The sequence below is a fragment of the Halichoerus grypus genome, chromosome 4 (genome assembly GCF_964656455.1).
Source record: "Halichoerus grypus chromosome 4, mHalGry1.hap1.1, whole genome shotgun sequence".
Classification (NCBI taxonomy): domain Eukaryota; kingdom Metazoa; phylum Chordata; class Mammalia; order Carnivora; family Phocidae; genus Halichoerus; species Halichoerus grypus.
The window spans coordinates 86,118,108-86,143,635 of NC_135715.1; the positions used below are offsets into that span (position 1 = coordinate 86,118,108).

Genomic DNA, 25,528 nt, shown 5'->3' on the forward strand with positions numbered 1-25,528 from the left:
CACTTCCGTCCCGTACTAAGGGCGGGAATCAAGCGCCTAGCTGCATGACGGGAAGCATACTTAATTTGCCGTATAATGAAAATGTAGTTGTAGCGGGTCTTCATTTTCCAGAAGCATAATTCAAGAAGATCTTCCAACAAGGCGCACGGGCAGAGAACCAATAAAGTAACGTTATCATCTCCGTGGGGAACATAACCGGCTCCTGCAAAAGAAGGTATTTAACTGAAGCTAGAGCTCCCGCTCAATTTACCCAGTAGTCTCTTTTCCGGCCACGCTGTGCGTCATTGCCGTTGCGTCTTCTCATTGGCCAGATGATAGGGGACGGCGCCTGCGCGCTGCATTCTTTTGAGGGTCGTGGGCAGACGCCATTTTCGCCCCAGAGGTGCTTCTGGGAAGTAGAGCGCGGATCCACACGCCTGCCCGCTTGCCAGGTACGGCCTCTTGTGCCGGGGCTTTTAGGTCGAAGTGTTTGTGCCTGCCGCAGCTGCTGTTTTACTCTCCGCACTCTCGAAACCCTCTAGTCGAGCGGGAGCTTCTGAGCATCGGGCCGCGCCATCGGGGGGTCACATCGCCAGGAAGGAGGTGACGGGGGTGGCGCGGGGCGCGGACACTCCCCGCCGAGAGCCCGCCTGCCATGGATTCGGAATATTACAGCGGCGACCAGTCAGGTGGGGCAGGGACTTGGGGGACAGGGCTTGGGGGGCGGAGCAGTTATTCAGCGGGGCTTGGCCTCTCATCCTCGCGGGGTAGGGGAGGGAGGCCCCGGAGACGTTCCCTCCCCCGACTGGGCCCTCCGTGGACTGAGAAGCGGAGCGCGAAGAGCCCGCTGACCCGCTGCGGCCCCAAAGTTAGAACCTTGGAGAGGGGATTCTAGACGGAGAGCCGTCTTCTGAATCGGCGAAGTTTTTTGCTGAAACTGGGAAGCCACTTCCACATTTTAAGTGCTTCTATGTGTAAAGTCCTAGGGAAGGTCTTTCCAGTTACGGATTTTTTTTTTTTTTTCCCTGGAGTTGCGAGTGTTTTGCGAGAATTCAAGGGAGCGGTTCAGTAGGGGGTGCGGTATCTTTCCTAGACTTTTCACACGGAGTTAGGGCTGGTTTAATCTCGCCGGTAACAGTGGTTTTCAAGTAAAGAAAACGTAGGACCCTTGTTTGAGTTGCATAAATATTTTAGAGTAAGGCGTGTGCTCTGGCACTGGTGATTTTGTGCCTTTCCTTCATCTTGAGACCTTTCCTCTTAATCTTTGTTTCCTGTTTATTCAGTAAACACTGGGCACCCCCTTTGCTAACACTGTACTAGGCACCAGAGATACAAGGACGAATAAGGCATGACCTAGTGGGGAAGAACTTTACATTTCCTTTCACTTTGTGTCCTACTTCCATGAAGTATTCTCTGTCCGGAGTGCCTAAATGTCTGAATGTTAATCTCTTTTCTGTTTTTGGGTTCACTTCGATTCGCTATATGATAGCGAATAGTGATGACTACAAAACGCGTTTCCAGGCATGCACTGCTGTTTTGCTTAGAATGTTTGCCTGATATTTTCAAAATAGATTTCAAAATAGTTCTTTCTAAATTATTAAATTATTTTTCAAATAAATATATGTAATACATGTCTATGGGTTAAGTGCTGGAAGACTTGAAAAAATAACAGTTCCCTGACTTTTCATTCTTATAGCAGTTTTTTTTTTATTTTTACCTTCATATTCTTAATTTATGCTCGCTCTTGTTGCATCATTTTTAGGCATTCCATAATGATTCCTTTTTGTGCTAGGACAGGATTTTAGCCTCTTCTCCCCCATACTCTCACTATTGCAGCATATTTATTCATTACATCAGAATTATTTGTAATTTGTATAAATATTCTTTACTTCTTAGCCAAGTAGAGTAGCTCGTTAGTATGATAGTGATTTCATGCTTATACAACTTTTTGGTTTTGTGTAGTTGACTGCTTCATTTATTTTTATTAAACTTCTAACCATGTCTTGCCATATGCTCCAACAGCCCTAAATCCCTCTCAAAATACAATTTTACTTTATATTTTTAAAGTATTGGTTAAAGGTAGGTAGCAATTCATTTTTACCGTTTTGTAACAGTACAGTATATGCTTTATTTTAAGTTTATACTATTTCTGTACTGGAGTTCCTTGTGCTCTTCATTCATAAACAGATATTTACTGTACTGTGCCAGGCAGTGTTCTGGGCTCCAGGGAATCAGCAGTGAACCAAAATCCTTGCTCTTTTGGCTCTTTCATTCAAGTGAGAAAAGACCCACATTAAACAAAATAACTTGGTAAGTCATGTAGTACATTAGAAGGTGGTAAGTGGTGTGGAGAGAATAGACTCAGGTGTTAACGTAAAGTTGAAATAGTTAAAGAGCACACTATTATTTAGAGGTTGTTGACTTGGTCCTTAGTGATGTTTCTTAAGCTTCACATTTCTTTTATGACGTATTTTTGCTGCCACATATGTCACAATATGTGTTCTGATTGTTGGTATTTATATATAAGCGTTATACCGTTGTCTTATTTACACCATTAGCATCATTAGTCATGCTTCATCAGTGGTAACCTTTGCTCTTACATTATTCTTGATTCATTGTGTTCATTTCAGTTGTAGATGTCATCCATCTTACACCTTAAGTGGGTTTTTGTTTTATTTTTAAGCAGATGATGGTGGCGCTACCCCAGTACAGGATGAACGGGATTCAGGGTCAGACGTTGAGGATGATGTAAATGAGCAGCACTCTGGATCAGACACTGGAAGTGTAGAACGTCATTCAGAGGTATTGGCTAAACAACATCTTTGGGGAGGCTTTTCCCTTGCATTCTGTGAGACGTGTTTTGATTTAGGAGTTGTAGAGATCCTGTCACATGTTGTAGGCTTCAAACCCTGGGAGTAAAGGATTTTAAATTAATAGAGAACTGCTTTAAAAATAAACAGGGGTAGTCTGGTTTCTTAGGAAATCACAGGGAAAGAATTTCTGATTGGGTCCCTCTTCAGATAGTAGGCAGTTTTCAAATGTGCATATTGATTCAGAAAATGGGCCAGGCCCTTTGATATTTGAGTAGGTCTCCCCATCCCAAAATGATGTCTGATAGGGGCAATGAGCATTTGCAAGCTGAAGAAATATCAGTTGGGATAGAAAGTTATGGGGATTATCACCTATCAGAATTCTTATCAGGATTTGGCTTTCTCAGTCTGAACTGTTCCAGTGTATATAATGTATGTAATGACATTAAATAGAATTTAAAAAGCTGTTTTTGATTAATAATACAGAGTAATGTTGGATCTTGTGTACAGCATTTCAACATATTTGGCCTAATAAACATTTTAAAAACTATTTAATTTGCTTCCCTGGTTTCACAGTCTGTACTACACAGTGTTAACAAAATAAAATTGGGACATTTTTCCGGTAATTCAGCTATACGTTTTTGGTAAACAAACTGAAACCCATAGGAATGATGAAGATGATGAGATTTTTCTTTTAAGAAGTTCATGTCTCATATATTTTGTTTGATTACACGGGAACAGAAAATTGTCCAATTTTAAGTAGGAGATACAATTAGAGATTGTATTATTGATTCTGTTCTTTGACATGTCATGAGTGTGTTTAGACATCCAACAAATATTTATTGAGCATCTGCTATGTGTTGGGTTCTTTTGAACTATCCAGGACTAGATGAGGTCTCACCATCACCAAAGTGCTTCTCTACTTGGATTTATTTTTCATAAGGGGGAGAAAGACATTAAACAGTATTTTTTAAAAATTGTGTAGTTTGTTAGGAGATGATAAGTGCTGTGGAGAAAGAAGAAAGTTAGAAAAGGTTGAAGGGTGCCAGAATAGAGGGCAGGTTCTGTTGTTAAATAGGGAGGTACACATAGGCCTTATTAAGAAAGTGACTTTTGATCAAGGCGTGAAGGGAGGTAAAGGAATAGCCCTGTGGCTGTGTAGAAGAACACACACACACACACACACACACACACACTATTCCAGGCAAAGACCCTAAGGTGTGAGTGTGCTTGATGTGGAATAGCCCTGTGGCTGTGTAGAAGAACACACACACACACACACACACACACACACACACACACACTATTCCAGGCAAAGACCCTAAGGTGTGAGTGTGCTTGATGTGTTCAAGGAACGCCAAGGAGCCACTGCGGCAAGAGGGGAGTAAGGAGGGGGCACATGAGATTGGAGGCTAAATGGACTGGGAGAAAGACATATCTTTTAGTTATTTTGATGCCGCTCAGTTTTTTGTATGCTCTTAAGTATTTAGACTAAATTCTAATAATGTATTAATTGATAGGTAGAAATTACTTGATAATGTAAACATTGTTACAGTTTATTAGTGTGTAGGGCTTTATTAATGTTTCCACTTAGGAAAATAGCATGAGATGATTGACTCAGGGCTTCATGATTCAGTTGTAAATGTAATGTAGGCTTACCTTTAAGCATCTTCAACTACTTTTTTGTAATGAGGTGGATTCTAAATAAATGTGCATGCTGAAAATTTGGAAACTGTATTAAAAGCTTAAAGAAGAAAATTAAAATCGGTATACTGTTATCACAAATGACTGTTAACTTTTTATATTTTTTGTCCTGCATTTTTATTGTCTCATATATATAATGTGTGTGTACATTTTAAGTTACTTGAGATTTTACTGTATATTTTGTATCTATATAATGTTTTTTATCTGTTCACTTAAGGTTGTACCTAAGAATTTCTCTATGTCATTAAAGAGTTTCACTAAGCATAATTTTATTGCTTATATAATATTTCATAAAATGGATGCACCATTAATTGTTCAACACTTTCCTGATTGTTGACCTTTAGAGTGTTTCGATATTAAAAATGAAGTCTGCTGTGAACATATTTTTATTCTTTCCATAGATAATCCCTTCCAGGAGGATTATCCTAATTTTTTAAACTACTAGGGTGTAGTTTGAGAATGCCAATTTTACCCTTATTAAGTGTTGAGTGCTGCATTAATGCTCTTTTGGCTGTTTAAAATGGCTTCTCAAGAGAAATTTTGGATTGTTTTCCTATGAAAAATATTTTCTAGAAGATAGTGGGATGTTAAAAGAGTACCGTTTGTATTAAATTGAACAATTCTGATGACAGGCCCAAAACCTAAAAAATGTGTATTAGTTTCCTTTTGCTGCCATAACAGTTTGACACAAATCAGGTGGCTTAAAACAAAAGAGATTTATTATCTTATAATTCTAAGGAAATTGGAAGTCTAAAATGGGTCTCAAGGGGTTAATGGGTTAAAATCAAGTTATTACCAGGGCCATGTTCCTTCTCTAAAGGAGAATCCATTTCCTTGCCTTCTCCAGCTCTGTAGATCAGTTGCATTCGTTGGCTTGTGGTTCCTTCATCATCAAAGCCAGCACCATAGCATCTTCAAATCTCTCTGACCTCTGCGGTCACATCTCTGTCTCTTACTCTGATCCTCCTGCCCCCTCTTTTTATTTTTTATTTTTTATTTTTTATTAACATATAATGTATTATTTGTTTCAGGGGTACAGGTCTGTGATTTATCAGTCTTATATAATTGACAGTGCTCACCATAGTACATACCCTCCCCAATGTCTATCACCCAGCCACCCCATCCCTCCCACCCCCCTCCACTCCAGCAACTCTCAGTTTGTTTCCAGAGATTACGAAGTCTCTTGTTGTTTGTCTCCCTCTCTGGTTTTATCTTGTTTCATTTTTCCCTCCCTTCCCCTATGATCCTCTATCTTGTTTCTCAAATTCCTCATATCAGTGAGATCATATATTTTATATATATCAATATTTTTAAAATTAAAATTAAAATTAAGTTCGTTCACTTAATGTTTTCAAGATAATTGTCTTTCTCTGATTGACGTATTTTGCTTAGCATAATACCCTCTAGTTCCATCCGTGTTGTTGCAAATGGCAAGATTTTGTTTCGTTTTTTTTTTTTTTTTTTTTTTTTGATGGCTGCATAATATTCCTCTCAGTGTCTGTGTGTGTGTGTGTGTGTATGTATCACATCTTTATCCATTCATCTGTTGATGGACATCTTGGCACTTTCCATAGTTTGGCTATTGTGGACATTGCTGCTGTAAACGTTGGGGTGCACATACCCCTTCAGATCACTACATTTGTATCTTTGGGGTAAATACCCAGTAGTGCAATTGCTGGGTCGTAGGATAGCTCTGTTTTCAACTTTTTGAGGATCCTCCATACTGCTTTCCAGAGTCCGTCTCCCTCTTATAAGGACCCTCATAGTTATATTGGGCCTACTCAGATAATCCAGGATAATCTTCTTATCTCAGGTTCCTTAATTACATCTGCACAGCCCCTTTTGCATGTAAAGTTAACATGCACAAGTTCTGGGGATTAGGATGTGGACATCTTTTGGAGAGGCATTATTTTGCCTACCACAAGATGGTACGCAAAACATGGTTCTCCAATAATGCAAAAAAGGTTTTTCCCATTAGCATTTTAGAGTTTAGGCTGGTTTCTGAAAAAATCCATTTCACTTAATAGTATTCACTCTGCATGTATTTGTTTAGATCTCTAAGGAAAGTTTTGAAAAAACTCAAGATAATTTTTTAAATTTTTTTTTAATTTTTTATTGTTATGTTAATCACCATACATTACATCATTAGTTTTTGATTCAAGATAATATTTTTAAAATTAAAATTAAAAATATAAAATACGGAAAGTCAAGATAAGTAACAGTGCTTTGCTGGTCCATATTGGAGCCTACAAAAGGAAAAATCAGTAATACTGTATTTTTAAAATCTTGATATCTTGTTCATTATGGATTTTTCTACACCATCTGATCTTGAAAATTATCACTTGTCTTTTTTTAAAAACCGCTTTATTGAGATAAACTTACATACCCTACAGTTCGCCCATTTAAAATGTGCAGGTCAGTCATCTTTAGTATATTCACAGTAGTGCAACCATCACCATAGTCAATTTTAGAATCTTTTCGTCACTTCAAAAAGAAACTCTTTAGCTATGACCTGCTTATCACTCACACCCTTCCCCCCTTCCCATCCTTCTGGACACTCCATGTGAATGGAATTACATAATATGTGGTCTTTTGTGACTGGTTCGTTCACTTAATGTTTTCAAGGTTTAGTCATTGTAAACCATATATGTTGGATATATGTATACACCATACCCATATATGTTGTAGCATGTATCAGTACTTATTTCTTTTTGGGGTAATATTCCATTGTGTGGATAAACCACATTTGTTTATCCATTTGTCAGTTGATGGACATTTAAGTTTTTGCCTTTTGGCTGTTATAAGAAATGCTTCTATAAACATTTACATAGAAGTTTTTGTGTGGACATGTTATTTCTCTTGGGTATGTGCCTAGGAGTGGAATTACTGGGTCATATGGTAACTTTATTCTTAATTGTTTGAGGAACTCTCAGGCTGTTTTCCGCAGTGGCTGCACCATTTTACATTCCCAGTAGTAGTGTATGAAGGTTCTGATTTCTCTATCAGTTGGCCATAGATGTTAACGGTTTATTTTTGTATCTTCAGTTCTAATTGATTCATATCTGTGTCTGTACTTACACCAGTGCCATAGTATCTTGAGTAAGTTTTGATATCAAGGAGTGGGAGTGCTACTTGTTCTTTTCCAACATTGTTTTACCTCTTCTGGGTCCCTTGCAATTACATATGTATTTTAGAATCAGCTTGTCCATTTCTGCAAGGAAGTTAGCTGGGGTCCTAGTAGGGATTGCAGTGAATCTATAGATGAGTTTGGGTAGTGTCATTATCTTGACAATGTGAAGCTACTGATCCCTGAATATAGGGTATTTATTCATTTATTTAGGTCTTCAGTTTCTTTCAACAATTCATTGTAATTTTCAGTATACAAATGCTGCATTTTAAAAAAATTTTATTCCTGTGTTTTTCTCTTTGATGTTTAGTGAGTGGAATTGTTTTATTAATTTCATATTCAGATTGTTACCATTTTTCCTATTCTAATTAATCGTATTATGGTCTGAGAACATGCTTTGTATAATATCTATCCTTTTAAATTTATTGAGGTTTGTTTTATGGCCTAGTGTATGGTCTGTCCTGGAGAATGTTTCATGTGCACTTGAGAAGAATGTATAATCTGTCTTTGCATCCACAGTGTGTCTCCTGTACTCAGCATATAGTTGGATATGTATTTTTTTTAATCTGGTTTCTGTCTCTTTTTGGGTGGGGAGGGGCAGAGGGAGAGGGAGAGAGAGAATCTTAAGCAGGCTCGACGCCCAGTGCAGAGCCCGATGGAGGGCTCGATCTCACAACCCTGAGATCATGACTTGATCTGAAATCAGGAGTCCAGCACTTAACTGACTGAGCCACCAGGTGCCCCTCTGGTTTCTGTCTCTTGACTGACTTGTTTAATCCATTCACAATCTAATGTTTTTTGTTTTTTTTTTTAAAGATTTTATTTATTTATTTGACAGAGACACAGCGAGAGAGGGAACACAAGCAGGGGGAGTGGGAGAGGGAGAAGCAGGCTTCCCGCGGAGCAGGGAGCCCGATGCGGGGCTCGATCCCAGGACCCTGGGATCATGACCTGAGCCGAAGGCAGACGCTTAACGACTGAGCCACCCAGGCGCCCCCACAATCTAATGTTTTTGATAGAGTTGCAGTCTGCCACTTTAATGTGTGTTTTCTATAGTCTTATCTCTTATTACAGTCTTTGGTTTAAAATCTAATTTGTCTGATATAAGGATTGCCACCCCAGCTTTCTTTTGATGTCCATTAGCATGATAAATGGTTTTCCACCCCCCTCACTTTAAATCTGGAGGTGTCTTTGGGTCTAAAATGAGTCTCTTGCATACAGCATATAGATGGTCTTCCTTTTTTATCGAATCTGATACCCTGTGTCTTTTGATTGGGTCATTTAGCTCATTTACATGCAGAGTAACTATTTAAAGATACGAATTTAGTGCCATTTTACAAGTCACTGTTTCTGTATATTGTCTCTGTTCCTTTCTGGTCTATGTTACTTTTGGGCTATCTCTTCCCCTAAAGGATCCCTTTTAATATTACTTGCAGGGCTGGTTTAGTGATCACAAATTCTTTTCGTTTGTTTGACCTGGAAGCTTTTTATCTCTCCTATTTTGAATGACCTCCTTGCTGGGTAAAGTATTCTTGGCTGCATATTTACCTCATTTAGCACCCTAAATATATCATGCCAGTCCTTTCTGGCCTGCCAGGTCTCTGGTATAGGTCTGCTGCCAGTGTAATGTTTCTACCGTTGTAGGTTACGGACCTCTTGTCCCGAGCTGCTTTCAGGATTTCCTCTTTGTCTCTGAGATTGCAAGTTTCACAATTATATGTCGAGGCATTGACCAATTTTTATTGATTTTGAGGGGGGTTCTCTGTGCCTCCTGGACTTGAATGCCTGTTTCCTTCCGCAGATTTGGGAAGTTCTTTGCTGTAATTTGTTCCAGTATATCTTCTGCCCCTCTCTCTCTTTTCTCTTCCAGGATCCCAATTATTCTAATATTGTTTCGCTTTATGGCATCACTTATCTCTCGAATTCTCCCCTCGTTATCCAGTAGTTGTTTATCTCTCTTTTTCTCAGCTTCTTTATTCTCCATCATTTGGTCTTCTGTATCACTAATTCTCTCTTCTGCCTCATTTATCTTAGCAGTGAGAGCCTCCATTTTTTTTATTACATCTCATTAATAGTCTCTTATTTCGACTTGATTAGATTTTAGTTCTTTTATTTCTCCAGAAAGGGATACTCTAGTGTCTTCTATGCTTTTTTCCTAAGCCCAGCTAGTATCTTTGTAATTGTTCTTCTGAACTCTAGTTCCAACATCTTATATCCAGACTGATTAGGTCCCTGGCAGTCAGTTCTGCCTCTTGTTCTTTTTTGAGGTGAGTTTTTCTGTCTTGTCATTCTGTCCAGAGAAGGCTAAATGAATGAGGGAACAAAATACTAAAATGGCAACAATGACCTCAGGGAAGTATACCCTAAACAAATCAAAAGAGACCTGAAACTGGGGGAAAAAAAAATAAATAAATAAAAGAGAATATAATTAGACAAGTGAACAGAATAGAGCAATACACTGGATCCTGTATGTATTTTGGTCTGTTTGTTAGAAAATGAGATCCCAAAATTGTAAAGAAAGAAAAACTTATATATGTACAAAAATAAAATTAAATACAATGAAAGGATAGAATGTAACTGTAAAATGAAAATTAAAAGATAAAAAGAGAGAAAAACAGAAGGAATATAAACAGACAGGTGAACAGAATAGAACAATACACTATATCCTGAGTGTATTTTGGTCGGTTTGTTAGAAGAAACTACATCTCAAAATTGTAAAGAAAGAAAAACTTTTATATATACAAAATTAAAATTAAATACATTGGAAGGATAGAATGTAAAGATGAAGATTTAAAAAGACTTTAACAAAACAAAAAAAAAAGAAGAAAAAAAGGGAGAGTATGATCAGATAGGTGAAGAGAACTGAGCCATACACTAGATTCTGGGTTGTTTTGGTCTGTTAGAAGAACTGCATCCCAGGGCGCCTGGGTGGCTCAGTCGTTAAGCGTCTGCCTTCGGCTCAGGTCATGATCCCAGGGTCCTGGGATCAAGTCCCACATCGGGCTCCCTGCTCGGCGGGAAGCCTGCTTCTCCCTCTCCCACTCCCCCTGCTTGTGTTCCCTCTCTCGCTGTGTCTCTCTCTGTCAAATAAGTAAATAAAATCTTTAAAAAAAAAAAAAAAAAGAACTGCATCCCAAAATTGTAAAGAAAGAAAAATATATATACAAAAACAAAATTAATTACAATGATGTAGCTGTAAAAATGAAAATTACAAAATATTTTTAAAAAGAATTGATAAAATAAGAAATTGGCTGAAAAAGGAAAGAGAAAAAAAATTTGAAAGACTAAAGAATCATGGGGAAAAAACCCATGAATTCTATATACAATTTTCTGCTAGTGCTGGAGTTTTGCAGTTCTCTGTGATGGGTAAACTTGGTCTTAGCCAGGTGTTCTTGCTGATCTTCTTGTGTGTGGGTGGGGTCTGTTGCCTTGATTCTCAAGTGTCTTTGCCCGGACAGAATTGCACTGTCCTTGCCAGGGGGCCAGGCTAATAAGTAAGCAGCTCTGGATTGCTCTATGTGGCTTTTGTTCCCTGAAGGCTTTCTGTGCTGCTTTAGAGGCTGAGAATGAAAATGGCGGCCTCCCAATCTCCAGCCCCATAGCCAAAAACCTTGGGATCCCACTTCTCAGAGCCCCCAGGGAAAAGCAGTCAATCACTCCTGTCTCCTTGGTTTCCTTCCGCACTTGTGCTCACCTAGCCTATGACTGTTTCTATCTCAGGCATGTGACCATGTTTGGAATCTCCAAACCCTGCAGACTCCTGCGGCACACATGCATGCCGTTCCTCCCAAGGGAGGAAGGGGGCCTCTCGGGGGTTCTGCCACTTGCTGGGCCCCAGCTCAGAGAGCAGTTGCCTGACTGTGCCTAGGTTTGTGATTTATGGCAACCCTGAGCTGAGAGCCCACTCCTGGGCTCACTGTTTACAGCCGGTTTCCCCCGCTTTGATGCCTGGGAACTCTGCTGCACTCAGGCACCCCTGGTCTTCCTGTGACCCCAAGGATCCTGAGACCATACTGTCCCACCTAGGATTCCAACCCTCTTCACCACCTGAGCGCCTTTCAGGCAGGGCAGTCCCTCACCAGAGCAGACTTATAAACGTTCTGACTTTATGCTTCCCTGCTATGTCACTTTCCAGTGGCCAGCTTACAGAGCAGCCCCCCCCCGCCCCCACAGTTTATCTTCCCATATGTCCCCTAGGATTCACTTTTCCGCACCTCCTACCTTGCAGAAAGCGGTAGCTTTTCTATTTGTAGAGTTGTAGCTATTTTCTTAGATCTCTGGTTGAGTTCACAGGTGTTTAGAATGATTTGATAGCTATCTAGCTGAATTCCTGGGACCAGATGAAACTAAGGTCTCCTACTCTTCCACCATCTTGGATTAGTTCTCTTTCACCTCTTTGGTTAAGTTTATTCCTAGGTATTTTATTCTTTTTGATGTATTATTAATGAGATTATTTTCTTATTTTCTTTTTTTAAAGATTTTATTTATCTGACAGAGAGAGACACTGTGAGAGAGGGAACACAAGCAGTGGGAGTGGGAGAGGGAGAAGCAGGCTTCCCATGGAGCGGGGAGCCCGATGCGGGGCTGGATCCCAGGACCCTGGGATCATGACCTGAGCCGAAGCCACTTAACGACTGAGCCACCCAGGCACCCCTCTTATTTTCTTTTTTTTGAGGTTTTGTTGTAAGTGTATAAAAATGCAACAGATTTTTGTATATTGATTTTGTATCCTGAAACTATTGAATGCATTGATTAGTTCTAACAGTTTTTGGTGGTCTTCTATATATAACATGATGTCTGCAAATAATGACAGTTTTGCTTCTTCCCCTCTGATTTGGATGCCTTTATTTCTTTTTCTTGCCTAATTGCTGCAGCTAGGACTGCCACCACTGTGTTGAATAAAAGTGTTGAGAATGTTGTCTTTTTCCTGATCTTAAAGGAAAAGCTTTTAGCTCTCCCCATTGACTATGATGTCATCTGTGGGCTTGTCATATATGGCTTCTATCATGTTGAGATAAGTTCCCTCTTTACCAGTTTGTTGAGAGGTGTTTTATCATAAGTGGATGTTGGATTGTGTCAAATGCTTTTTCTGCATCTATTGAGATGATGATTTTTAGCCTTCATTTTGTTAATGTGATGTAATGCATTGATTGATTTGTTGAGTTATCCTTGCATTACTGGAATAAATACCATTTAGTCATGGTGTACTGTTGAATTTGGTTTACTAATTTTTTTTTTAAAGATTTTATTTATTTATTTGACAGAGAGAGACACAGTGAGAGAGGGAACACAAGCAGGGGCAGTGGGAGAGGGAGAAGCAGGCTTCTGGTGGAGCAGGGAGCCCGATGTGGGGCTTGATCCCAGGACCCTGGGATCATGACCTGAGCCGAAGGCAGATGCCTAACGACTGAGCCACCCAGGCACCCCGGTTTACTGTTTTGTTGAGGATTTTTTCACTTGTGTTCATCAGAGATATTGGCCGGTAATTTTCTTTTCTTGTAGTATCTTTGTCTGGTTTTGTTATTAGGGTAATGATGGATTCATAAAATGAGTTTGGAAGTGTTCCCTCAGCTTCGTCTTCTACTTTTTAGAAAAGTTGGAGAAGGATTGGTATTAATTCTTCTTTAAATGTTTGATAGAATTCAACTGTGACTTATTAACATCTTTTTGACTAGGTTCCTAAAAGGGATATAAACATCAGTGGGATTTTCATCAGATGTATTTGTTCTTTGTAGTGCATGTTGAAAACTCAGAATCTTCACATATCTTTTGTGGTCAGGCAGATAGTGAAAAGGGGAAAGCTTTTAAAAAAATCTTTTTCAATAGTTATCACCAAAACCATACATTTTTAATAAAGCAATTTGAGTACGAATGTGACTGGTTATAACTAGTTGCCAGTTCTAATTTTTGTTGTTTTACTTGAATATTTTCTTGGACAGCATGAAATTAGCTTTGTGGTTTATGGTCAGCTGGTTTTTGTTCCATGGAAAATATATTGGAGGAAATACGTATTTTAAAATCCAGAAGCCTGTAGATTTCATCTGTGTAGAAGGTAGAAGAGGGTCTCACACAAGAAAATAGTATGTGGGACTATTGACATAGAGGTTGTTTGGAAATGGAGCCTGGCTTCTCATTGTTTTCTAACTGTAGGCAAAGCAGAGTGGGCCCACATCCATCTACTGTTGAAGTTGGGGATAGTCCCATTAGCCCAGCCTCATTTTGAATTGCAGTCTGCTCTTGCTTGGATCTTTCCACAAGAGTTTGTCCTAATATAAGGGAAGCATTCCTACAGAGACTACATTAGAGCAACTAGAATATTCTTTTGGCACTGCTGTCCTTGTTTACCGTATTTCTTGCCAGTTCTTTTAGTTCCATCTACACTTTCTTTTCTTTGTGTTAGGTCTCAGGCTTTGCCATTGAGTCTACGAAATTGAGGAGAAAACGTTATTTTGTGTTGGTTCTTTGCCGTTAAGCATTGTCTTACGGGGTTTTGTTTCATTTTGGTGAATTTAAGTGTCTTCTGTATACTAAAGGTAAAAGATACATTTTTTAAAAAAATGGTCTCTGATCTTAAGGTCAGTGTATTATAAAGATAATTGTGTAAACATCACCTTTCGGGGCGCCTAGGTGGCTCAGGTCATGATCCCAGGGTCCTGGGATCAAGCCCCACATTGGGCTCCTTGCTCAGCAGAGAGCCTGCTTCTCCCTCTCCCTCTGCCTGCTGCTCCCCCTGCTTGCGCTCTCTATCTCTCTGTCAAATAAATAAATAAAATCTTAAAAAAAAAAAAATAAACATCACCTTTCAGTGAGGTAGAGGTACAAGATGCTATGGGGGTATGAAGGAATGGTAAACCAGCTCAGCCTTTTCAGATGATGTGTTTGAGCTGAGTCTTAAAGGGTGAATGTTTTGCAATTAATTAGTAATAAGATATTTTGTTACGAATGGCTAATAGCATTTATTGAGTGCTCACAGGCACTATGCTAACTACTTTTCATACATATGATCCTCAAAACATCCCTCTAAGGTATTGGTACTATCCCTAACTCCATGAGATTGAGAACACTGAGGCTTAGAGAAATTAAGAAAATTTTCCTAGATGACAATAGAAGGTGGCTGAGCTAGGGTTTGGACCCCAGATTTTTCCAATTCTAGAGTCTGTGTTGTTAACTGTTAACGTTATGTTGTACACAATCCATTCTGTCTAGAGAGGAAAATGGAAGAGTCCTCAGGAAGAGGCTATTTTTGCCCAGTTTTGAGGTATGAAAAAGGCAAGATGGGGGAAAGAATTCGAGGCAAAAGGAACAGCATTTGTAAAGGCATGGAGGTAATGAAGTAGTAGTTCCATGTGTCTGCAGTAGAATTTTAATGTGTGGTTAGAATCACTTGGATTAGATGTCAAAATGCAGATTCTGTGACCTCTTCTTCAGACTTACTGGATTAATATCTGGAGCTTTTTCATCAATAGCTCCCCAAATGATTCTAATGCAGATAGAATCATTTGGGAAGTTTGGGAACTGCTGGTGCAGTGCACAGGGTTGATATTGGAGAGAGGGCAGAAATGAGCCTGGAGAGGTAGTAGGCAGGAGTAGGAGTTTGCTTCATCATTATGAACTCTTAAGCTTTGTGTGCAGCTTGCTTTTTCTGCTACTCATCAGGAGTGCTTTTATTTTTGACTATCTGATTCTAAGGTCAACCAGGTTTTGACAAAGAATGCTTGTATATAGCTTCATTTTATTATGTGTATGCTTGCTGTAAAATTGGAGTTTTTCAAAGTCCACTCCAGGAGCTACACTGGATAAACAGCATTGTGTATAATAGCATTATGTAATTTTGTTGCTGGATTTCTTAGATTCTTTCATATGCTAGGAAAGATGATACATATTGACAACTTCCAAGGTGAGGTTTTCAAATACATCTTCTGGAACTAAGGTCCAGTGAAACATATTTTTGAAATCTCCTGTAGAAATGTCTTCATGGCATTTAACTGTGTGACTTGGTATTGAATGTTTTACCAATTTATAATGGTAGGTTAGTATGCAAGTTCAACAGTTTTGTTTGACTCTTTTAATGGATTAGGAAGAAACAAGTGTCCTGAGTTTGGTTCTTTACAAGGATTTCTATTTGACATTTATACACTTTGAAATTTACAAATTAATACTTGCTTTATGTCAGTTTTATTATTTACTTTGTAACTCTTAAATGTTAATCATCTCTGGGTACGTGTATTGTGGCCCTGGTCCATATGGAGTGTGGTTTCTGTTTGTATGCTGAGCCAAACAACCAGATCATTCCTTAACGGGTAACCAGTATTTATTTGTATCTACAATGTGAACGATTATAAGAGGGAGGTACGAGGCATTATAGACATTTTTAAAGATTCTAAAAAACCTCAGAGTGGTCAGTTTCTTTGACAGTTAACAATTAGGGAATTTTTTAAATTAGTAAGAACATGGCATTTAAATGGCAGTTCCTACAATTGATTTGTTATACTCATATCTGACTTTTTAAAAAACTGTATTTTGGGTTTTTTAAGTTTGCAGTTTAAACTAATTGTTGAAACCAGCCTAAAAGTTTTGAATATTGTTCTGATAACTTTTAAGTGTAACTGTATGACTTCTAATACACTTTTCCTGAGTCCTGTGGTGTCACTGCCTAAGTGCATTCTTCAACTTGAGTCTGTTGACAAGCACTTTCTTAGTGTGCTTAGCAGTGATTTCTTACCTTTTTGTCTTCACCATATCACACATAATGAATAGATACCCAGTTTTTATGAAATTCCTCAAAAATTGATGAGAATTCCTAAGTTTCACAATCCTGACCATATGTAATGTCTTTGTCATGGTTGCTTGTTTTATTTATTTATTTTTAAAGATTTATTTATTTATTTGAGAGAGAGAGCAAGAGGGGGGAGGGAGAGGCGGGAGGGAGAGGGAGGAGAGTCCCCGCTGAGCAGGAGCTCGACAAGGGGCTGGATCCCAGACCCTGGATCCCAGACCCTGGGATCATGACCTGAGCCGAAGGCAGACGCTTAACCTCCCGAGTCACCCAGGCGCACCATGGTTGCTTGTTTTAGAATGTATACACCATGTGTCTGGAAATCCAGGGTAGAATATAGCAGATAAGTTTTGGGATGACTGTCTAGTTCATGATTTCTCTTCCTCTCTGGCAGTGGCTCCCAGTGCTCTGTCCATGCTCTGGCTGTATAACCCAGTGAATACTGAGTCATGACATCTGATCTGGCCATTTAGATCACCTGTCCTGGGAGTTTAAAATTTAGATCCTAGACACAGAAATTTAGCATGGTTAGAGTGAGTCATGGTATTGATAGTGCTCTAGTAGAAAGGTCCTTGAGTTCCCTTTTCTAAACTCTGAGCTGCCTTGGTTCCTACCCTTTCTGAGTCTTTAGTCATTCATTCCACTTTGATTCTGGGAATATTGTTCTTTTTTCTGAAGATAGCCAGAGATGGTTTCTGTTGTTTGCAGTAAAAGTAAATTGAGCCACACACGAACATGCTGTTAGAATTATGTTATGGGTGTGTCATGGACAGCATTCCAAAAGCCAGTTACAATTTTCCCTTTTGCCTCCTGCTTTAGTTCTTCTGCTGGTGCCTGTATGTCCCACCTTCCCTCCTCAGTAATCTTGTTAATTTTTTTTAACTCTTTTATCACAAACTAGTTGCAAATACCTGTTGTCTACACACCTTTTATAGCTCAGTCTCATATAGATCACTTCCTGTTGGCTTTCAAAATAACATGCATACCTTCATGATAGTGCATATTAGTTTATGTTGTTATGATACATTTGTCTGGCTCATTAGAAAGCAGCTTCTTAGGATCAGGCATTGAGACATGTTCAGCCTTAACTTCCAGCACTTGCACATAGCTTGTTGAGTTAATTATTCCTCACTTTAAAGTATAGTTGGCCCTTGAACAATATGGGTTTGAACTGCGCAGGCCTACTTATTTGTGGATTTTTTTTCCCCAATAAATACAGTACAGTACTGTAAATGTATTTTCTGTTATGACTTTCTTAATAGCACTTTTTTCTAGCTTACTTTATTGTAAGAATATAGTATATAATACATATAACATACAAAATATGTGTTAGTTGACATGTTATGTTATTGGTAAGGCTTCCAGTCAACAGGAGGCTAATTAGTAGTGTAAGTTTTTGGGAAGTCAATAGTTATACATGATTTTCAACTGTGGGGGGGGGTCAGTGCCCCTAAAGATTCCACCCCCTCAATGTTGTTGAAGGGTCAACTAGTTTCCCTAAAACTTAAACTTTTGTCCCAGGCTTATTAGATGTATGACTGAGACTGCTCTAAGCCTCAGTTTTGTTATCATGAAAAGTACTGTTATGAGGAGTAAATGAACTAACAGGAGAGAGCCTAATGGCATTGGGCTCTTAATAGGTACTTCGTACATGTGAGCTATCCCTCTCCTTGTTTGTTTAGATTTGCCTGGGAGAATGTGTCCCGTATATCATTTGGCCTTATAGTTTCATAGTTCTTTTCCTTAAAATAACTTTAACTTTATAAAACCCAAGAATGTTTCTTTTAAAAAGAACTTGGGTACCTGTTTGCTTGTATTTCTTTGAAAAATATATTTAGGAGCTAGAATTATGTGAGAACATTAGAGTTTTGTTTTTTAAGTCCAGCTCTTCAAGATATAAGTCTCCTATATAATAATCTGGGGGTATACTTTACAGATTTGTTTTGGTGAAGATTGGTTATCTTTTCCCATTTTGGAATCCAAACCATGTTAGCCATTTTACAGGTAGATGATCTTTTTTAAAGTGGCATGTTTCCATATAAGTATAAAACAACAATTTTATATTGAAGTGTGCATATTCCTACATTTTAAAAAATTGTTGAGAAATTTTAACATTTCACCACCAAAAATTTTTGCACTTTCCTAATTTTTTCACCCTTGATTTTTCAGAATGAACCTAGTGATCGAGAGGATGGCCTCAACAAAAGGCACCATGTGACCGATTCTGAGAATGATGACCCCTCAAATCTTAATGCCAGTGACTCTGAAAGTGAGGAGCTTCAAAGGCAGAAGGACAGTGACTCTGAATCTGAAGAGCACGCAGAGCCTCCTGCAAGTGATTCTGAAAATGAGGACACTAATCAGCATGGGAGCGACTCTGAGAGTGAGGAGACCAGGAAGTTACCTGCCAGTGACTCTGAAAATGAGGAACTTCTTAATGGGCATGCAAGTGACTCAGAAAATGAAGACGTTAGAAAGCATCCTGCCAGTGATTCAGAAATGGAAGAGCTCCCCAAAAGTCCTGCCAGTGACTCTGAAACAGAGGATGCTCTAAAACCTCAAATCAGTGACTCTGAAAGTGAGGAACCTCCACGGCACCAAGCCAGTGATTCTGAAAACGAGGAGCTTCCCAAACCTCGAATTAGTGATTCTGAAAGTGAGGAGCTTCCTAAGCCTCGGGTCAGTGACTCGGAAAGTGAGGAGCCTCAGAGGACTCAGGCCAGTGACTCTGAAAATGAGGAGCTTCCCAAACCCCGTATCAGTGACTCAGAAAGTGAGGACCCGCCAAGGCACCAAGCCAGTGACTCAGAAAATGAGGAGCTTCCCAAACCCCGTATCAGTGACTCAGAAAGTGAGGGTCCCCCAAGGCATCAAGCCAGTGACTCAGAAAATGAGGAGCTTCCCAAACCCCAGATTAGCGATTCGGAAAGTGAGGAGCCCCCAAGGAACCAGGCCAGTGATTCAGAAAATGAGGAGCTTCCCAAGCCCCGAGTCAGTGACTCTGAGAGTGAGGAGCCTCAGAAGGGACCTGCCAGTGATTCTGAAACTGAGGATGCCTCCAGACACAAACAGAAGCCAGAGTCAGATGATGACAGTGATGGGGAGAATAAGGGAGAGGATATAGAAATGCAAAATGACTCCTTTCATTCAGATAGCCATGTAGACAGAAAAAGGATCCAGAGTTCTGACAGCGAGGAAGAAGAACCCAAAAGGCCAAAAATTGACAGTGATGAAGATGAAGAAAAGGTGGGGGAGGAGGAGAAAGTAGCGAAGCGAAAAGCTGCTGTCCTTTCTGATAGTGAAGATGAAGAGAAAGCATGTAAGGCATTGTTTTGGACTGTTTATGCGTAGTTTTAATTATTGTCTAAGCTTGTAACTGTGAAGCACTGTGTTTCTGAAATGTTAGATCTATATTCTCTTCATTCAACTTGATCTTCTAAAATATTACCAGGACACTAGTTCTGCTTTGTTTTCAGTGGCTGATCTTAGTATTAAATTTGCTTTGATTTGTTCTAGGAGTATTAAGATCTGACTAGTTCAAAATAGTAAACTAATGGGAGTTTCAATGGGAATATGAAAGATTTAGTTTTTTGTGGGGGAAGGGTAATATTTCAAAGAAATATGTTTACATGAAAACCCAACTGTATCCAGAGTTAGCTGCAGGTGTGACAGTCAGTGCAGTAGTTTCCATCTAGATAGTGACTACGTTCCCAAGTCTTTTTGGGTAACTGTCTTTTGGGAAACATGGTTGAATACCCAAATACGATGAAGTTTGTGAGGGGGACTGTATTTAGAGACTCTGTCTCTGTAGCATGTTCTAGTCTTTGTTACCTGGGACCCTGTTTTCATGGATAATAATTTTTACTTGATTAGTTTTTTATGAAACTTCCTTGGTAGTGTGGGGAGACCTATTCCCTTATAACCTGACAGTTGTTACAGAAGAAGAAAAAAGACCATCACACATGTGCCATCCAGTTTACTAAGGGAGATAAGAAATTCCAAACTGACCAGCAGTGATGGGGGCGTATGGGGATTCCACAAAAGTGTATCTAAGCCTTTTCAGTTCTGCTAATACTCGGCAGAATAGAAGGGACTCTAATTCTGTACATCAGTGTAGTCTTATTTTCTCCATTCCACCAAAGGAGAGGTAGCTCTTGGTGTCCATTTTTAATATGATTTTGTTCTTCAACTTCTAGTCACTTTTTCCTAAACAATAACATAATTATAAGATGACTCTGAACCTTTTAGTTATTATTATTTTTTTTAATAAAGTTTTTATTTAAGTAATCTCTATACCCAGTGTGGGGCTCAAACTCACGACCTGGAGATCAAGAGTCACATGGTCTGATTGAGACAGCCAGGTGCCCCTGGTTATTTATTTTTAATTATTCTAAGCTGTGTGTTAGGAGCCCTTTGATTTTTGCCGAGTATTGCCATTTTAAAGCACCTGTTCCTCTTAGTAATATCATGACCGTGATAAATAAGATTAATGATATTTTGCACCTTTTTTGACAGCAGCAAAGAAGAGTCGTGTTGTCTCTGATGCAGATGACTCTGACAGTGATGTTATATCAGACAAATCAGGCAAAAGAGAGAAGACTCTAGCATCTGACAGTGAAGAAGAAGTAGGGAAAGAAGAGTTGTCTGATAAGAAAAATGAAGAGAAGGATCTGTTTGGGAGTGATAGTGAGTCGGGGAATGAAGAAGAGTAAGTGACAGTATAACATGAGTTTTCAAGGGTTCATATGAGGTGGTAGAGAGGGGTTTGTCTTTTAAGTTTTTTAAACTTGTATTAAAATTTCATAATGAGAGGTAATACCTGCCTAATTGCATGATTTTGGGGGATTCAGGAATCCTGAACTATTGCTGCACACTATAACATAGATGAATCTCAACAGTATTAAGTGAAAGAAGTGAAGAGGACGTGTCTGAGTCTACTAATGTGAGGTTCAGGAGTAGGCAAAATTAATCTGCGGTGATGGAAATCAGAATGGTGGTTGGCTCTAGGATGTTCCTGTAGGGGACTGACTAGAAAGGGCCACAACTGACCTCTCTGGGGAGATCAAATTGTTCTATATTTTGATTAGGGTAATGGTTACATTACCTTTTCTCAAAAAGGTACTTTTCTCAAAACCCACTGAAATGGATGCTTAAGATCTGCACATTTTACTATACATAAATTGTACCTTATTAGAAAAAGATTTTATAGTGCAAATGAGAAGAAAGCAAATGATTTCCTTCTCTTCTAGAAATCTTATTGCAGACATATTTGGAGAATCTGGTGATGAAGAGGAAGAAGAATTTACAGTAAGTATAAAGGAGCTATTTCCTCTTTGACTATGCTTTTTTGTTTGTGTGGCAGTGGTTCCCAAATAGGTAATTCCAATAAGTAGAAATTAACAATTATAATGTATTCAGTAGAAAAATCTAGAACAGAGGATTCAGAAAATGAAATAAAAGTGTGTACAAAGGCATAAAAGGCAAAATTGAATTAATTGGGGGGACATATTAAGAAATGATGGAAGGTACATTATAATGCTAAAGGGAAAGATTCACAATACTTACGAAACTTGTAATTCTAGCAATGGCAGGCTAGGTAATTTGGACCAACCCTTCTGCTAACGACAACTAGAAAAGCCAGGCAAAGGTTTAAAAATCTCACCAGCAGAGGAACAAGGTAGCAAAGAATGACTAAGCCAAACCCCAGCAACAGACAGATATCTAAGGAGGTAAGCTCAGCATTTAGAACTGCTTTTTCTGGAATGTTTGCCTGTTTTAGGCTGAGAGGCTGGTCATATTTTTGACAGCCTCAGGACTCAAGAGACAAAATTTGAAGGTCAGAGCCTGCTGAGGTTTGGAGACCCTGAAAACCTAATGCTCTGATTTAGGACTCCTTGGATTAAGGATGACGTGGAAGTGATAATAGTCTCTGCTCAGATTTTAGGCCAGTTTTGAGTCTTCTAACAACCCAGAGAACCTCAGTCCCAGAGATTCGATCACAGTGTCTCTTAACTCATTGGCTAGTGCTCTCAGGCACCTGGAGTATGCAAACAAATCCCTTTAGGACAAAGGTTATCACAGGCCTCAGATTATTTCTGTAGTTTATCAGATACACAGTGTGGTACACAATCATAGATAATGTTAAAAAGAAACAATAGTGACAACAGATAATAGAAACAGACCTAGAGGTTCTAGCTACAGTAATTTTAGATATTTCCTTAAAAAACAAAAAAACTGTTCAGGGAGATGAAAGATGAGAAATTTTGTCAGAGCAAACAATTTTCTTTTTTTTTTTAATTAAAAAAAATTTATTTTAAGATTTTATTTTTAAGTAATCTCTATACCGAGCATGGGGCTTGAACTCACAACCCTGAGATCAGGAGTTGCATGGTCTACCAACTGAGCCAGGCAGGCGCCCCAGAGCAAACAATTTTTAAAAAGGTAGATTTGGAAGAGAACCAAGTAGAAATTCTGGAACTGTAAAATTATAGTAACAAATTAAAAATTTGGTGGGTGAGTTTAACAACAGATTAGATTCATTCGAAAAGAAAATGAGTGAACTGGAAGATAGGTTAGAAGGAGCTATTTAGAATGAAGAATTGAGATATGTAAAAATAAAATATAAATTATACATGAGAAGGTTTAACATAGTGAATTGGAATCTCAGGAGAGGGAAAAATATATGTAGCAGAAGCATTTAAAGAAATGATATGTAAAGCGAGAGTTTCTAGAAGTTGTACAAATTATAAGCAGGATAAATGCAATGATACAGTGAAAATCTATACCTAAGTACATCATAGTAAAATTGCAAGAAGCCAGAGAAGACAGGGAAATCTTAAAAGTAGCCGGGGGGGGGGAAATATTACATTCAGAGAGGCAAAATCAGATTAACAGCTGACTTCTTAACAGAAACCGTAGAATCCAGTAACTGCAAACTTAGTGTTCTGTTCCATTCAGCAAAAACACTTGTCAAGAATGAAGATTTCCTCCTAATTCATGTTACCAATATACCAGTTGATAGAGATAGTCTTAAAGGCAGAAAGAAAATCTCAGGTAGAAAATCAGGGATTTAGGAAGAAAAAAGCAACAGAAGTAATGTGGGTAAGTCTAAATGAGTATTGATGCTACAAAAAAAGTCATGTCTGGTGTGGATTGAAATACGTATAGAATTAAAACATGACAGCAGTAATAAATGGGGAGTATACATGGTCTTTGCAAATGTGTGTAAAAGGACATTAGTAGACTTTGCATTGTAATCTCTACAGTGGCCACTGAAAAGACAATGGGAATATGTAGCCTGCAACCAGTAGAGGGGGAAAAGCAGAATAATAAAAGCTATTAATCCAAAAAAAAGGGGGGGTGGTGCCTGAGTGGCTCAGTCGTTAAGCGTCTGCCTTCAGCTCAGGTCATGATCCCAAGGTCCTGGGATCGAGTCCCGTGTTGGGCTCCCTGTTCAGTGGGAAGCCTGCTTCTCCCTCTCACTCTCCCCCCGTTTGTGTTCCCTCTCTCGCTGTCTCGGTGTCTGTCAGATAAATAAATAAAATCTTTAAAAAATAAATAAATAAAAGCTATCAGTCCAAAAGAAGGCAAGAGAAAAAGAAAGAGGTATAGAACAGGGAATAATTAGAAAGTAGTATATGGTAAGATAGCAGATTTAAGCTTTGATAATATCTCCGATTACATTAAATTGAAGTGTATCAAGTGCTCTAATTAAAGGACAAAGATGGTCAGATTGGATTTTAAAATGTAACTGTTTACTCATTTCATGATTCATCTGAAAGAAGATAAAGAAAAGGTGAAAATAAAAGGATGGAAAAAGATAACTGTGTGTGAACAGTAATCAAAAAACGGGCACAGCTATATGAATATGAGACTTTGAGGCAGAAAAACATTTGAGATAAAGAGGGTCACTTAAGGGGTGCTCGGGTGGCACAGTTGGTTAAGCATCCGACTCTTGGTTTCGGTCAGGTTATGATCTCAGGATCATGAGATCGGGCCCCCCCTTAGGCTCTGTGCTCAATGCAGAGTCTGCTTGAGATTCTCTCTCTCGCAAATAAATAAATATTTTTTAAAAAAGAGGGTCATTTTATATTGATAAAAAGGTTTTAGAATTGTATATATATACTAATGTGGCTGAAATACATATATACAAACAAAAATTGACAGAACTGCAAAGAGAAATGGACAAATCTATTATCTGAGTGGAAGGTAACCAATAGAACAAGCAGACCAAAAAGCCACAGAAGAGTCTCTTTTTATGTAATCTGGAAACAAATGCAAATAAGAATACAAAAGAAAAGATTGGGGATTATAAAAGTTAAAATTATTTTCTGTTCTTTGGCTTTCCTTTTCACTTTCTTAATGGAGTCTTGTGATGAACAAAAGTTTTTAATTTTACTATAGATCAACTTTATCCACCTTTTCCTTTATGGTGAAACTTTTTGAATTCCCACAAATTTTTGCTTATTCCTAAGGTCATAAAGATACTCTCTTGAATGATCCTCTAGAAGCTTATTTCACATTTAGTTGTACAATCCCCCTGTAATGGGTATGTATGAGATAGCAGTCAAGGAGTTCCTAGTTGGCTCAGTTGGTGGAGCATGCAACTCTTCATCTTGGGACTGTAAGTTCAAGCCCCACGTTGGGTATATAGAGTTATTTAAAATTAAAATGTTTAAAAAAATTTTTTCCCCCATTTGGAATATCCAGTTCACCCAGGTCATCCTTTCTTGCTCCTCTCTAGTGCCATGTTTGTCATAAATGAAGTGTCCATGTAATTTCCAGTCTGTTTTAGCAGTTTCTTGTCTGTTCTTTTAGTCTCTTTATCCTTGCAGTATTAATACAGAACTGTGGATATTTGGTGGTTTATGTCCTCTAAGCTTGTTATTCCTCAAGATTGCCTTGGCTTTCTTTTTTTACATTCCCATATAAATTTTAAACCAAGCTTTTGCAAAAATTACAAAGTATAAACAACATTTTCTGAATGCAGAGCAGTGAAATTAGAAATTCATTACAAAATCAGCAAAATATCCTCGCCACCCAGAAATTTAAGACTTCCTTGTCAGACAGTTCTTGCATTGAAAAAGAAATAGTACTTTAATTACTAAAGAGAGTGAAACTAGTGAATTTAGA

At 38.6% G+C, this 25,528-nt stretch overlaps 1 protein-coding gene across 15 annotated transcripts in view; it reads left to right on the forward strand.

The window, feature by feature from the left end:
- Positions 1-279: 279 nt before the first annotated feature.
- IWS1 (interacts with SUPT6H, CTD assembly factor 1) overlaps positions 280-25,528 on the forward strand; it is a 56,573-nt gene continuing 31,324 nt past the window's right edge. For 10 of the 15 annotated variants that reach the window (XR_013447069.1, XR_013447071.1, XR_013447066.1 and 7 more), the window contains exons 1-5: positions 340-668; positions 2,663-2,781; positions 18,566-19,715; positions 20,912-21,104; positions 21,646-21,703. Coding sequence is in view for 6 of the 15 variants with exons in the window: in XM_078070649.1 (XP_077926775.1) it covers positions 635-668; positions 2,663-2,781; positions 18,566-19,715; positions 20,912-21,104; positions 21,646-21,703 (1,554 nt within the window). In the remaining 9 variants the exon portion in view is untranslated. Of the gene's footprint in view, positions 669-2,662; positions 2,782-18,565; positions 19,716-20,911; positions 21,105-21,645; positions 21,704-25,528 lie in introns of all 15 variants that reach the window. The other 5 variants (XM_078070651.1, XM_078070647.1, XM_078070648.1 and 2 more) reach the window with 5 other exon arrangements.